General features: G+C 36.0%; 1 protein-coding gene across 3 annotated transcripts in view; it reads right to left on the reverse strand.

Annotated features, from left to right (window-relative positions):
* The window catches only part of LOC121314736 (transcription factor CP2-like), a 31,158-nt gene extending 26,556 nt beyond the window's left edge, over window positions 1–4,602 (reverse strand). For all 3 annotated transcript variants that reach the window (XM_041248330.1, XM_041248329.1, XM_041248328.1), the window contains exons 1-4: window positions 4,375–4,602; window positions 1,543–1,608; window positions 1,310–1,440; window positions 801–954 (exon numbers count right to left, since the gene is read on the reverse strand). In XM_041248330.1, coding sequence (XP_041104264.1) covers window positions 801–954; window positions 1,310–1,440; window positions 1,543–1,586 — 329 coding nt within the window. In that variant the 5' untranslated portion in view covers window positions 1,587–1,608; window positions 4,375–4,602. The remainder of the gene's footprint in view (window positions 1–800; window positions 955–1,309; window positions 1,441–1,542; window positions 1,609–4,374) is intronic.
* Between the last annotated feature and the right edge of the window lie 9,572 nt (window positions 4,603–14,174).

The following is a 14,174-nucleotide window of genomic DNA, read 5'->3' on the forward strand; positions in this document are numbered from 1 at the left end:
AGGAGTGTTTCTGTAAATTATTTGTTAAATTAATACAACACATGTAGCTCATACAGATTGTCATTCAGCCATCTTCCTAAATGGAAACAGCACGTTTGAAGGGGGCAAGTAATTTAAACATGTCCCAACATCAGGGAATCAAACCTGAATACCCTAATGAAACCTGAATTTAAGATCAAAATGTGTACATTATATCAGACAGGTGATAATGGACAGGTGGAACACTATTAAGAATAGTCGGATTACAGCAAGATCACTGAAACTCCTGCTACTTAAAGTAAATATGCTCCATTTGGCAGGACCTCAGCTGTATATGTCTTACTTAGGGATGCAAGTTGGACAGGATTGTGTTTTTTTTTTTTTTTTGTTTGTTTGTTTTTTAATCAACCCCTTTAGCTGTTTTTGACAACCAATCGAAATGGACCTTTTAAAACCAAAAACCTAGCATACCATTATTATGCATGTCATGTTTTTTGTGAACTGCAATTATTTAATCAACATGTTGGCCTCAAAGTGACAGATGTTTTGGGGCATTTCAAAATACTTTCTAGATTCATATCAGCAAAAACCTGAACAGTTGACACAGTTCGTTTCCCAAACTGTTGTTCACACATCATCATCTCGGACCCAGTGTGAGAACAGCCTAAATTCGATAAAACATGGAGTTTCACATGTGTGCGGTGTTCACACTGGTTCCAGAGAGTTTGGTCCGCACACAGTACGTTTTCTGTGAACGAAACGGACCAGTGTGAATGCAGCCTAACACTTTTGGAATATTATATGCATAATATGTTGCTAACCTCATACTGTAGGCGCCGGCGCCCAGTTCTTGCCCGATTCCAGAGAGACTGGCATCGAAGTCATGCACCAGCCCCGACTCGACAGAGCTATCATCCATCTTCAGCACCCAAGCCATGTTTTCAATTGGACGACCCAAGTTAAGCTTTTCTCTCTCTAGCTCCAGTTTTATAGTTTGCAGGAGGAGTTAAGTAAAACAAATTAGGGGAACGATAAGTCCGACACTGTAGTAGAGTCTCTAACAGATGTAACTTTAGTCATTAACATAATTCTGTCAATTATTAATGGACAAGTATTTCAATGTATTTTTTGTTTGTTTTAATAAAAGTCGAAGTTAACAATAACATATTAAAAACATCCCTTCTACCCTGCGTTACTAGAGATTATGTACAGTGCACAGCCTAAATTAAATATAACTGCGGTATTTTGCACTGGTGTTGGTGCTGTAATAGTCTGTATTAACACGTACAGTCAAATGTTTGTGTACGGAACAACGACTAAACAAACGCACCAATTTCTACCAACAATTTCCTGTCAGTATCTTTCGCTAGTTGCTCCTTGCTCCGTCTCCACTCCGAAACCGATCTCACTTTCTCATTGCGAGTTCGGTCGAAGGATTGTGGCGCCGTGGGACAGTTTAACCTGAGAAATTAAAAATAAAAATAAACAGCCAGCAAAGTGATTACTTTCTCCGCTAGGGCAATCGCCACGGCTTCTCACACTTCCGGGACAAAACCTTCCTACCTGCACCCGTCGCGGGGGGAGGAGTCAACTGGAATGGGATCCATCCAGGGTGCGCTTCACCGGTGCCTGTCAAATCCAAACAGCCAATAGAAGATTTTTGTGTGCAGCAATTGTACATTGATTGGCCAGAAACGTAGGACAAGCAGTTGTAAGATGAGAGTGAACCAATCAAGCTGAGCGTGGTGCGGTTCTTTCCCCATTGGGTAGAGCTTTAGGGACGTGCTCAATGGGAGTATTTACAAAAAAAAAGTTACGCCCAGTGCCAGGTAGGGCGTGAAAAGGCATCTTTTCCGCTTGGATTAATTTGTTACGGCACTCTGGTTTCTGTCGTTTTTAACCGTATTGTTGTGTTTTTGGTCAAAATGACTCGATACTGTTTTGCATTGACCTTCAAATTTAAGTTAAATGTTACTTTTTACCACATTAATTTTGTGACTTTGCCTAGGTTGGGGTCACGAATTTATAAACAGAAAATAATAACTTTGAGATCTTGTAGACAAGCAATGTCTCGGGTCAATATGAGTCCAGTGTATTTATCTATGTATCTTTGTATGCCTGTATTCGTTTATTTGTCAGAAGCCTTATTTTTATAAAATAATAATGATTCATGTGGAGATGTTAAAACAAATGAATACATAAATGCACTGGGTAATAAAAAATACAGTAAACTGAAACAGGATAAAGCAGAACAACCCCTTTTTATGCACAGTATATGTATACCCTCCAACATCTGAGAGATGAAAATAGGTACACTCGGGTGAAAGTAACGGTCTGTTACTACTTACCAGAAAGAATTTCAGCTAGTATGCAGTATGCTGCCGAGAAAACATTGTGTTATTAGTTTTAACGATGTAATATATTGATCCATAGTATGTATATGTTTGCATCACATCTTGTTGCAGATTAGGCCTATTAAAATTGTCATGTTTTTAGAAAGTAGTTTCAGCTGCCATCCACATGGTGTTGCAAAAGATGCAGATGTAACTTCAACTTCAAACTTCAGTGTAAAAATGTAAACACCACCAAGCTACATATATTGAGTTTTAAGCTTTAAACGTACAATCAGGTAAGAACTCAAATGTATTTTGAAAATATTGTTTGGTAAAACGTGGCCTAGAGTTTTTGAAATATTGACAAACTTTCATGAATATAATTCAAATAGAGATGTAAGAGTCTGTGTGATTTATGTCACTATGTAGTGTATATTTAAGCAATATATACTGATTCATTTAGTATAACAATTGTGTAAAAAGTGCATTTTATTGATATCTATATTTCTTTGCACAATGTAACATTGTTTTTGTAAAACCTTTTGTATAAAAACAACAAGCTTAAAAGTCATTTTGCTGTACTGTTTTAAGTGTACTGTTTCAATTTAATATGAAAAGTGAAACTGTACATAGACCGTTAGAAATCACCAGTGTGTGATGACATTAGTTTGAAATAGCCCCGCTACAATACACCCCCACTTCCAACCTAGCTATTACTCCACTGGAATGTTGGAAAGTTCACTGTGGTCACTTAAATAGTAAGTAGTGGGGTTCTTAAAAATATATAAAACTGTATAAATAAATCACCTGTATTTTTTCTTTTCATTTTTAACAGCCTGACAACGTTCTACACTTATAACTTTAAAGTCTGTTTCACAGCTGCTTTCAAAATGGCCACTCTAGTGCACTGGTAGTGTAAGGATTATTACCCACATTGCCAAACAGGTACAGTAACACAGCAATAATGATATATGATATGGTACAGAACAGAAAAGCCATATCACGTGTTATGTTTCTTGCTTTGTTTTTTCGCTCTTTCTGAGATGATTTAGCAGGCAGATCTCAAAACCCAGTGCACTAGAATGGACATTTTGAAAATAACTTTGTATAACGCTATATTTTTCAGAACCCTGCTACCTACTCTTTAACTATATAACCAAAGTTGCCTGTATAGGCTAGGCAAGTCCATCTGAAACGTAACAAAAAAAATAAATAATAATAATTAAATTCAATAACCTTAGTCAGGTTTGTAGACGTGCGTCTTATATAAAGTTAATAATAATAATAATAATAATAATAATAATAATAATAATAATAATAATAATAATAATAATAATATAGGTTTATTTTTGCCAGTCTTACTTGACTTGAAAAACGTCTTAAATGGCGTAAGCAAATTCCTACTTGGTTTGATTGAACGAGCACAAAAAGCTTAATATGAAATCTGAAAATAAAGTCTAATAAAGAACGACACGTTTTTAATAATAAAACCATTCTAGCTTACATCACTAGTAAAACCATGATTTTGTTATTTTGAAATACGACTGCTTGAGCGCCCAGGGATACTGAGTCAATGGAGAGATGGCATGCAGATATGGCTACTAGGTTCTGTCACGTCTGCTGCGGTTCGCAGATTTTCACGTACTCTTTTTATTCGGTCTTATTTATTTTCTATTTACTCTGCACACACTCTTAACTCAGGGGAGACGTTAGGAGGACAGAGATGTTATAAACTCCTAGTGGTTTATGTTCGAGCACTGGACGAGCTGTATGTATGTCCATATAACCTCTATTTAATCAGGAAAGAAAGGCACTCAAGACTCGTTCATTTGAAGTTTTACGAATCAGAGCAATGCTCTTTCGTTTTATTAAAATGCTTTTAATATTGGAAAGGTAGGTTGATCAGACCACTGAATTCCAATACACGCAATCTACAAGCACCCACTTCTATATTTCAGTTTCATTCAATATAACACTCTCTTAAAACCAAAACATAGTTTCAAAACCTTATAGCAATACAATCAATTCATGTGAGATTTAACAATGATAGTAATATGCTTACCTCCTATTATAAGGAAAAGTAGTGTGAACAAAGGAATCAGAATTGTGTTGTGGAGATCTGCAAATGATGGACCACATCACTCTGCCAAGCTGAGTCTTGACTGTGGTGCCCCTTTGCGAAAAGTGTGAGGTTTTATAGAATTTGTCTCCATAAGAATACATGGAGAATCTTTATCAAGTCCAATTCTTATCTCTTTGGCACACAACAGCCTAAAAATTTAGATCCTTATGTCAGTAACTTTTCAAGATATGACACCTGGTCCACACATCCGATCATGATCTCATCCGCTCATTTCTCGACCCCTCCTTTATCTAAAAAGTTAGGTGAAACATAGTTCACTGGATTCTTGTTGTCCTCACAGGACCCTTGCTGTTCCTTTATTTTATATGTGCGGACAAAGAGAATAATATTATTTTGAATATATGAATGTTGTTTAAAATATATACAACACTATTAGTTATGATTATATTGATTATATGTATTAATGTCTAAGTATATATTCCCTCATGCCATTCTATTCTTCAAATTAGTTTTCCTTCTCTCTTTACAGGCGTGTGCTTAACAGATATTATAGGGAACTTCCATCTTATGTTTTTTAATATAGAGTTTCTCTTCATGGATAATCTATTTGTTTTTTATTTAAGTGTAAGATTGTAATGTCTCTGTCCTATGAGTTTCCTAACAGCACGAATTCAGCTGAACTGCGGACGACCTCCTATTTTTTTCAGCTGCACAAAAACCATCTAAGACCAGTTTGCTAGTTGTGCACTTAGTTTTCCAATTTCCAGCGATAAATAAGGTTTTTTTCCAATTTTTCTATGGTGAGAAGACACTCTAACCTTGACGCTGTTTGATAAGAGAACTCCGCTCTTCGTGCCAACTATCCCTTCACTTTCTGGCACGGCTTCAAGACAGACTCACAGCAAGTTATAAAGTTTTTACTTTCTTAAAACCCATCTTCTTTTTCTTAAAATTACTTTTTTATATTTCAATATCATAGTAAGCACATCAGGCATTTCATTCCATTCATCTTCCCCATTCCCCAACTTCTCAATATAGGAATAGAAGAGATGAACTAAGAGAAACCCCGTAGTTGTTTAAATGTGAAACAGTTTTATGCATTTTATCATAACAGGCAGTGTTTAAGCATGTGTGCGCATTTTATGCTATTGTTCATACTACTTCTTAAGGCAAGCATACTATACAAAATCCTACTTCATCCTACTTCACAAAGTAAAAAAGTGCTACAGAAACCTGCCTTTTAATTCTGGGAATCAAGCCCATCTTGATAAGAAACGGCTCAAAGACTGGCCACTGCCCAAAAGCTGGCTATGTATTAAATTATACCAGTTTCTTACTACATCATTTTATACCACTTTCTTACTGCATCATTTTATACCTAAAGAATGCATGATTTTCACAATTATTGATTAGAGCAGCATTAAACATTACATTTGATTACACATTTACATAATTTTCCAAACTAAAGATTATACAAACACTACAAAAGATTATAACACATATTATTGCATTAATACATTTCATTTTAAATTCTCCAATCCATGTCTAGGATTTCAGCTCGCTCCCAGCAAAACTCCACTTCGGTCTCAGGTTCAACTCGGGCAGGCTCAGCGAACATGACAATAGGCTCTCGAATCCATCTCAAAGCCTTGACTTTGTACCTACAAGACACTTGTACATGCTTAGCAGGGACACCTTCCTCACATTCTAATTTTCTCAGATAGGCCCATTTTACTAAGTGACCCTTTCACAACTCATGCATTCAATCCTCTTAATATCTTTTTGGGTTTACATTTAAATGAGAGAAAGAGAACCCCTCTGAATCATTACATTCAAACAGAAACCTACAGTGTCTTGCTACATGACTGCAGGCTGGACATGGCTTAGGCCGACCATGAATGAATCACCTCTGCATCTATCACATCCACACATTCAGAGGCGAGGATTAGTTCTCATGTCATTACTCAGAACCAGCTCTGCGCCTTCCACAAGCATTCTAGAGCTATACATATTTCTTGTATTCATTTCCTTTTGTTCACACAGAGACACTTTGCTAGGGATGCCATTCATCCAGAATACAGTAGGGGGCCAAAACTCACTGTTATTCATATTTTCTGGTATCCAATTATTGTTCTGCCTCACATCATCAGTGGGAAAACTCAATACAAATGAATCTGAATCAGTTGATGAACCAAGAGCCTTAGCTACTGAGATTCTCCATACAAACGGATTCAATGTTTTACTGACCAGCCTAGCTAATTCAGCGTTACTTGCGACATTTCCCCCTCCTGGTTCCTCAAATGAATCAGATTCAAATGAAGATTCTGGGTCCTCATAAAGTACCTGAACAGAGGAAAGCCGAGGTGCAGTATAACAGTATTGTTTAAATGGGTTATAAAAATCCTCATTAGTTTACTTGCATTTTTCAAACATTAACACGTTTCCAAAATCCTTACTGCTTTATGAAATGGATATTTATCATTCTCCACACAAACACACACAAATATATTTCTTTCTATACCATAAGGTCTACTGGAAAGGTATTTAAAGATCATCCTATATAAATGAATTGCCATTAAATATTATGACATAAGAAACATGTTCAGCAAATTTCAATGCTTATGCTATGAGTCTTTGTTTTATTTATTTTATTATTTTATAATTTTATTTGTATTTTTATTACTATTTTTATTATAATCTGGGAAAACAGCTTGTAACAGAGAAAAAAACAGCTTGCTTCTCGATCAATGACCTGTTCGGTTATTTATTTGCAAGGTCTCTATTGAAATATGAAGTCTTTATTTTGTCTTATTACAAGCAGATATATCTGTTAGAATTAATATATCTCCCAGACTTGAATATAATTCAAAGTGTCTTTAAAATGTTAAAAATGTTCTCAAAATGATGTTACAAAAACCCATAGGTCTTAACAAAGTATATATAATTACTAAAACCAAGACAGGCTCAACTGTCCTTGAAGTTATTTTTATTTCAAACCTATAATATTTCATTGCTTACAAGCATACTCCACTGGCTGCTTTCACTGTACCTAAGGAGTTCATCTGGCTTCCAGCTGGCTTGCTTATCAGTGTTGCTATGGTTTCCAAGCAAGTTTTACTCCCTCTTTTCAATCCTGGCCACAGACTAAAAAAAAAAAAAGTTAGTACATATACATTTGACGCACAGAGACTAAATTCCTTATCTCCTTCATTTGTCAAAATGCCAAGAATACATCAAAACTGAATTTAAGAAAGTGTTAAAAGGAAAAATATTGATTGTACTTTCCCCTTTTCTTTTTTTTTTTAAATAGTTTTGCAATACAGAAGCTGCTTGCTGTATTTCCAGAGGTGTATATTAACACACTTTCCCAATAAACAGTCATAAGCATGTTTGTATTTTCCAAATTGCTCTCTTAAATCTCTTGTTATTTTCCTTTGCATGGTTTTGCTTTCCTTATCAAGACAATAACTCTGTTACATTCCTTTTATGAAAGCAGAATATAAAAGTTTCAGTTTTATTTTAATGATAGCCAAATGTATCCATTAAAATAATTACATGTATAGTAGAAAAGGTTTTACTTTCATGACTATTAACATACTATTAACATTACTATTCAAAGTAATCTGTCAAAGTAAAATAATCTGTTATACAATGACATTAGAAATGCGTGTAGCAAAGGAGAAGCCATACTAATGGGGGATTTCAACTTCCCCCATATAAAATGGTGGGTAGCACGAAGGATGAAATAGAAATGGTGGAAATGACAAATGACTGCTTCCTAACACAATTTGTCAAGGCACCCACTAGAGGGGAGGCATGCCTTGATTTAGTCTTTTCAAATAACGAAGACAGAATAACTAAAACAGAGGTCAGAGAACCACTGGCAAACTCAGACCACAACATGTTCTCATTTGAAGTGTTTTTTAAAACCCCAAAAGTAATGACTAAAGCTGAGGTTTACAATTTTAGAAAAGCAAACTATGAAGGTATGAAACAGAGACTAACAGAAGTAGATTGGAGTAAAATAGAGAAAACACCCACAGAAGAAGGATGGTTGTTCTTCAAAAATGTAGTACTAGAGGCGCAAAACAATTACATCCCTAAAGTAGACAAATCTAAATGTAAAACTAAATTGTCAAAATGGTTTAATAGATCAATTAAAAAAAATATTCAGCGAAAAAAGGCACTTTATAGAGCATTAAAAAAGGACCAAAAAGAAAGTACGCAGAAAGAGTACACAGAACTGCAAACACAAGTCAAAAAGGAAGTTAGAAAGGCCAAGACAGAAATAGAAATGAACATTGCTAAGGGAGCTAAAACCAATTCCAAAATGTTTTTCCAATATTACAACAGCAAGAGAACATTCAAAGAGGAGATTAAATGTTTAAGAGATACAAATGGCAAAATCGTAGATGAAGAAAAAAAAAATAGCAAATATATTAAATGATTACTTTTCACAAGTTTTTACAAAGGAAGATACTGACAACATGCCCCACATGTCATCCAGTTCCTATCCAGTTTTAAATAACTTTAGCATAACTGAGGCAGAAGTGTTAAAGGGACTAGGAGCTCTAAAAATAAACAAATCCCCTGGGCCGGATGAGATCCTCCCAGTAGTACTCAAAGAAATGAAAGAAGTCATTTACAAACCGCTAACCAAGATCATGCAGCAGTCTCTTGACACAGGGGTGGTACCGACAGACTGGAAAATTGCAAACGTAATACCGATCCACAAAAAGGGAAACAAAAACTGAACCAGGTAACTACAGACCAGTAAGCCTGACTTCTATTATATGCAAACTTATGGAAACTATAATAAGATCCAAAATGGAAAATTACCTATATGGTAACAGGGTCCTGGGAGACAGTCAACATGGTTTTAGGAAAGGGAGATCGTGTCTAACTAACTTGCTTGATTTTTTTGAGGATGCAACATCGATAATGGATAATTGCAAAGCATATGACATGGTTTATTTAGATTTCCAGAAAGCTTTTGACAAAGTCCCGCACAAAAGATTAATTCTCAAACTGAACGCAGTTGGGATTCAAGGAAGCACATGTACATGGATTAGGGAGTGGTTAACATGTAGAAAACAGAAAGTACTGATTAGAGGAAAAACCACAGAATGGAGTGTGGTAACCGGTGGTGTACCACAGGGATCAGTATTAGGTCCTCTGCTATTCCTAATCTACATTAATGATTTAGATTCTGGTATAGTAAGCAAACTTGTTAAATTTGCAGACGACACAAAAGTAGGAGGAGTGGCAAACACTGTTGCAGCAGCAAAGGTCATTCAAAATGATCTAGACAAGATTCAGAACTGGGCAGACACATGGCAAATGACATTTAATAGAGAAAAGTTTAAGGTACTGCACGCAGGAAATAAAAATGTACATTATAAATATAATATGGGAGATACTGAAATTGGAGAAGGAATCTATGAAAAAGACCTAGGAGTTTTTGTTGACTCAGAAATGTCTTCATCTAGACAATGTGTATAGCTATAAAAAAAGGCTAACAAGATGCTCAGATACATTGTGAAAAGTGTTGAATTTAAATCAAGGCAAGTAATGTTAAAACTGTACAATGCACTAGTAAGACCTCATCTTGAGTATTGTGTGCAGTTCTGGTCACCTCGCTATAAAAAAGATATTGCTGCTCTAGAAAGAGTGCAAAGAAGAGCGTCCAGAATGCAGACAGGCTAAAACAATTGAATCTGTTCAGTCTTGAACAAAGAAGACTACGTGGCGACCTAATTCAAGCATTCAAAATTCTAAAAGGCATTGACAGTGTCGACCCAAGGGACTTTTTCAGCCTGAAAAAAGAAACAAGGACCAGGGGTCACAAATGTAGATTAGACAAAGGGGCATTCAGAACAGAAAATAGGAGGCACTTTTTTACACAGAGAATTGTGAGGGTCTGGAATCAACTCCCCAGTAATGTTGTTGAAGCTGACACCCGGGGATACTTCAAGAAGCTGCTTGATGAGATTCTGGGATCAATAAGCTACTAACAACCAAACGAGCAAGATGGGCCGAATGGCCTCCTCTCGTTTGTAAACTTTCTTATGTTCTTAAGTTGTTGTTTTTTATTTATTTATTTATTTATTTTCAATTCATGTAATAAAATAAAACCATGTCAGGCTTAACTTATAACCATTACAGAATTACTAGTAAACTGCAATAACACTTTTTTTTTTTTTTTTTTAATTGTTAACAGAATTTCATTTATTTAAATTATACTCTAGTTAAATAGTATAATGCATTCTTTCTTTTCCTAAATTATCTTAACCAAATTAATAATATGTTTTTAATTTTTCATGCAATTTATAATCCAAATATTTATTTTTGATTCTTAAAAAACAATTACTTCATTCATGAAAATATTTTCAATATAATATTTCCAGGTACAGTTCTTAATTTGTTCCATTTGCACAGTGACTTTACCAAACAGAAGCCTCTCTCTCTTACCTCTACCTGCCTGCATGTAACACCAAAGTACTGGCAAAGTAACACATTGTATTTGCTGTTCTCATATTATCTTCAGTAGTTTTCAACTGTTTTTTATGTTTTTGGTATCTCCTACTTTTAGGAGTGGTTCTACAAAATTCATCATTGCTTTTCACCAAGGGCTATTCCCTTTCAAGCTGAGCACAGGTTCCACTGTCCTGATTGTGTTGTAGACAGAGCAAACATCCTCTGCTGATCTCCACAGTTTCAGCGTGCAGTTCAGGACACCAACATTCACATAACTGACTTAAGATTCCCCTGCATGCAATATGATCTGCATCTGCTCCTTAGTGAGCTGCTAGTAATATAATCTTTCAGCTTGCTTCAGGAGGCACTATCTTTTTGCTTGTTTCAAACAGTTTGTATAAGATCCCCTGTTCCAGCTGATATCTGTCTCCATCAAGTGGGTATTCAGACAACAGCTGGCTTTCAGTGAGCAAACTAATCAGCCTTGCTGCTGATGCTAGGAAAGTCAAAATTTAATAACCTTGTACTGCTTCGTATGCCAATTCATCAGCGTGATTATTTCCAATTATTGTTACTTCCTTCCCCCTCTGGTGACCTGATGCATGCTGTACACTGATTCTATTACTCCTTAATGCCTCAATAACTTTCATATACTGGCATGTGTTATAGGTTTTCCCTTATGGTCGGAGTAACCATTCTCCTTCCATGCTAGAGAGTGAATATTGAATGCGTGGGTGCAATAACTCGAGTCTGTAATTAACTCGGCATGGTCTCGCTGGGCATTCCCAGTTTTTGAGCCATTTCAAGTCCCTTCAATAGGGCTTTCACTTCTGCTATTTGAGCAGATCGACCTGCTACCACTTCAAAGTGGTATTGCGTTTCTTTATAAATTCCATTTTGCTTTTTCCCGATGGATATTCCTATTCCACAAACTGGATTGCCCTCAATTTTTTGACAGGAACCATCTGAGAAAATCAACCAGTCAGGTACAAGCGGCTGTCCTGCTGGGGCAGTTTGTTCCTCCCATTCTTCAAACGGCGGAAGATGGTGGAATTTACTGCGGTCAGAGGCTAACTCAGATGCAGTGGTAAAGATTATTCTTGGGTCAGCTAGCAAAGTGACCCATCTGTCCCACCGTAATTTAAGCGATTTCATGTTAATCAGTGATCCTTTTGTTAGGGTGGGCAACCCTGGGATATCATTGAAAACTTCAATAAGATCATCCTGAGCTAAGTTGAACAAGGACAGTGCTACTTTTGTGAGAGCGGTCAACATTCTCTCTTCATAACAAAACTGCTGTTCTGTGTAGGTGAAATTGAAATCCGAATTTTTTTATTGGCATTTCATCCCCTTTATTTTTCACCACTACTACTGCAGCTTGTTCACTGATGTGGAAGTGGGCTTCTAGCACGGAACCACTCACACGAGTGGTGATATCCTGCGCTTGTATTAGAGTTTTAAGCTGTATTAGCCTAAGCTCATCTTCCTCTGTCCACGCAATCCATTTACCCTCAGCGTTGCACTGGGAAAATGTTTTTATACAAGGGAGCTGCCAGTACTGAGTATCCTGGTACAGTATTCCTTGCATAATTAAACAAACCCATCACTGCTTGGAGTTGCTTCACTGTTTTCGTTTTCATTTTCAGGGAAGAGATACTGCTAACCTTTTCTTTGTAAACTGTACTCAGATTCATACCCTAATCCTTAATCTAATTTAATTTAATTTGATTCTAATTATTTAATTGAATTATTTATTTTCATTTAATTGTATTTAATTTAATGTCATTATTTACTTTATTTTTTCTCTGTATTTTATTAATTTCAATATTTTAAATAATCTTCTACCTTATCTATCACAATTTCAGCTGCTTCTGCTGCTAATGGGTTAAAAATTAAACGTCTGCTATGTCTTTCATTATGTTACTTTAGATCTGCTCTCTGTGAATTCCTGCTCCCTGAGCTCTCCAAGACCCCCTCCTCATTATACTTACGTGTTGGTGCAGTCTGTGAGTTCCCTCTCTCCTTGCAGGTTACCGCCCCTCTGGATGAACTAAACATTCCTTACTTGCATTACAAGCAGAGGCTGTATCAAGGCTGCTAGCACTGCTTCAATTAATTTTTCACTGAATTCAGCATTCCCTTCTATAGGACTACATGAATCATAGCAAATGCATGTAACAAACTAGCTGCAGTTAAATCCATTCCTCATTTCCAATTTTACTTTTTTTTTTTTAACCTATTAAGGCAAGTAACAGCTTTCTTCCACATACTTATTTTTATTAGCAGTCTTCCCCTACTTCTGACTCAGAGGAGAACAGCTGAGACTCCATCTCATCCTGTTCTTCCTCCACTGAAGCGCTTTCCAGATTATCCTCAATATTCATTTCTCTGTTTAAATCATCTATACTCTGAGACAATCTGTCCATGATTGCGTTAGCCCTTTCTTCCACAAAGTTATTTATTTAAAGGAGATTTTCTATTTCTCTCCCTGTAGATGCCATTCAGAGTAGCCCGATTTTCTATTATTTATAATAGCCTTTTCAACGTCCTCTTATTTGCTAGACTTTATTTTACCGGAAGGTTTGTGCACGATTTGACATCACCGCATGTTCAGGCGAAGCATGACGTCGGGTTTCCGGATTTAAATGCCCATACGCAATTTACCTTACAAAATTACGATATGGAATTAAAATGTTTAAACTATTTTAATATTCGTTTTAAAATGTTAAACTATTTTAATTATTATCGGTCGATTATATTTAGTACGCGCTAGTGCTTTCTAGATTAAGGTTATTTTAATGGTCATTATTATGGATCATTACACGAGCTCGCCCCACGGTCGGGCGCCAAATGTCACGTCTGCTGCGTTTCGCAGATTTTCATGTACTCTTTTTATTCGGTCTTATTTATTTTCTATTTACTCTGCACACGCTCTTAACTCAGGGGAGACGTTAGGAGGACAGAGATGTTATAAACTCCTAGTGGTTTATGTTCGAGCACTGGACGAGCTGTATGTATGTCCATATAACCTCTATTTAATCAGAAAGAAAGGCACTCAAGACTCGTTCATTTGAAGTTTTACGAATCAGAGCAATGCTCTTTCGCTTTATTAAAATGCTTTTAATATTGGAAAGGTAGGTTGATCAGACCACCAAATTCCAACACATGCGGTCTACAAGCACCCACTTCTATATTTCAGTTTCATTCAATATAACACTCTCTTAAAACCAAAACATAGTTTCAAAACCTTATAGCAATGCAACCAATACATGTGAGATATAACAATGTTAGTAATATGCTTA

Source organism: Polyodon spathula, chromosome 4 (genome assembly GCF_017654505.1).
Source record: "Polyodon spathula isolate WHYD16114869_AA chromosome 4, ASM1765450v1, whole genome shotgun sequence".
NCBI lineage: Eukaryota > Metazoa > Chordata > Actinopteri > Acipenseriformes > Polyodontidae > Polyodon > Polyodon spathula.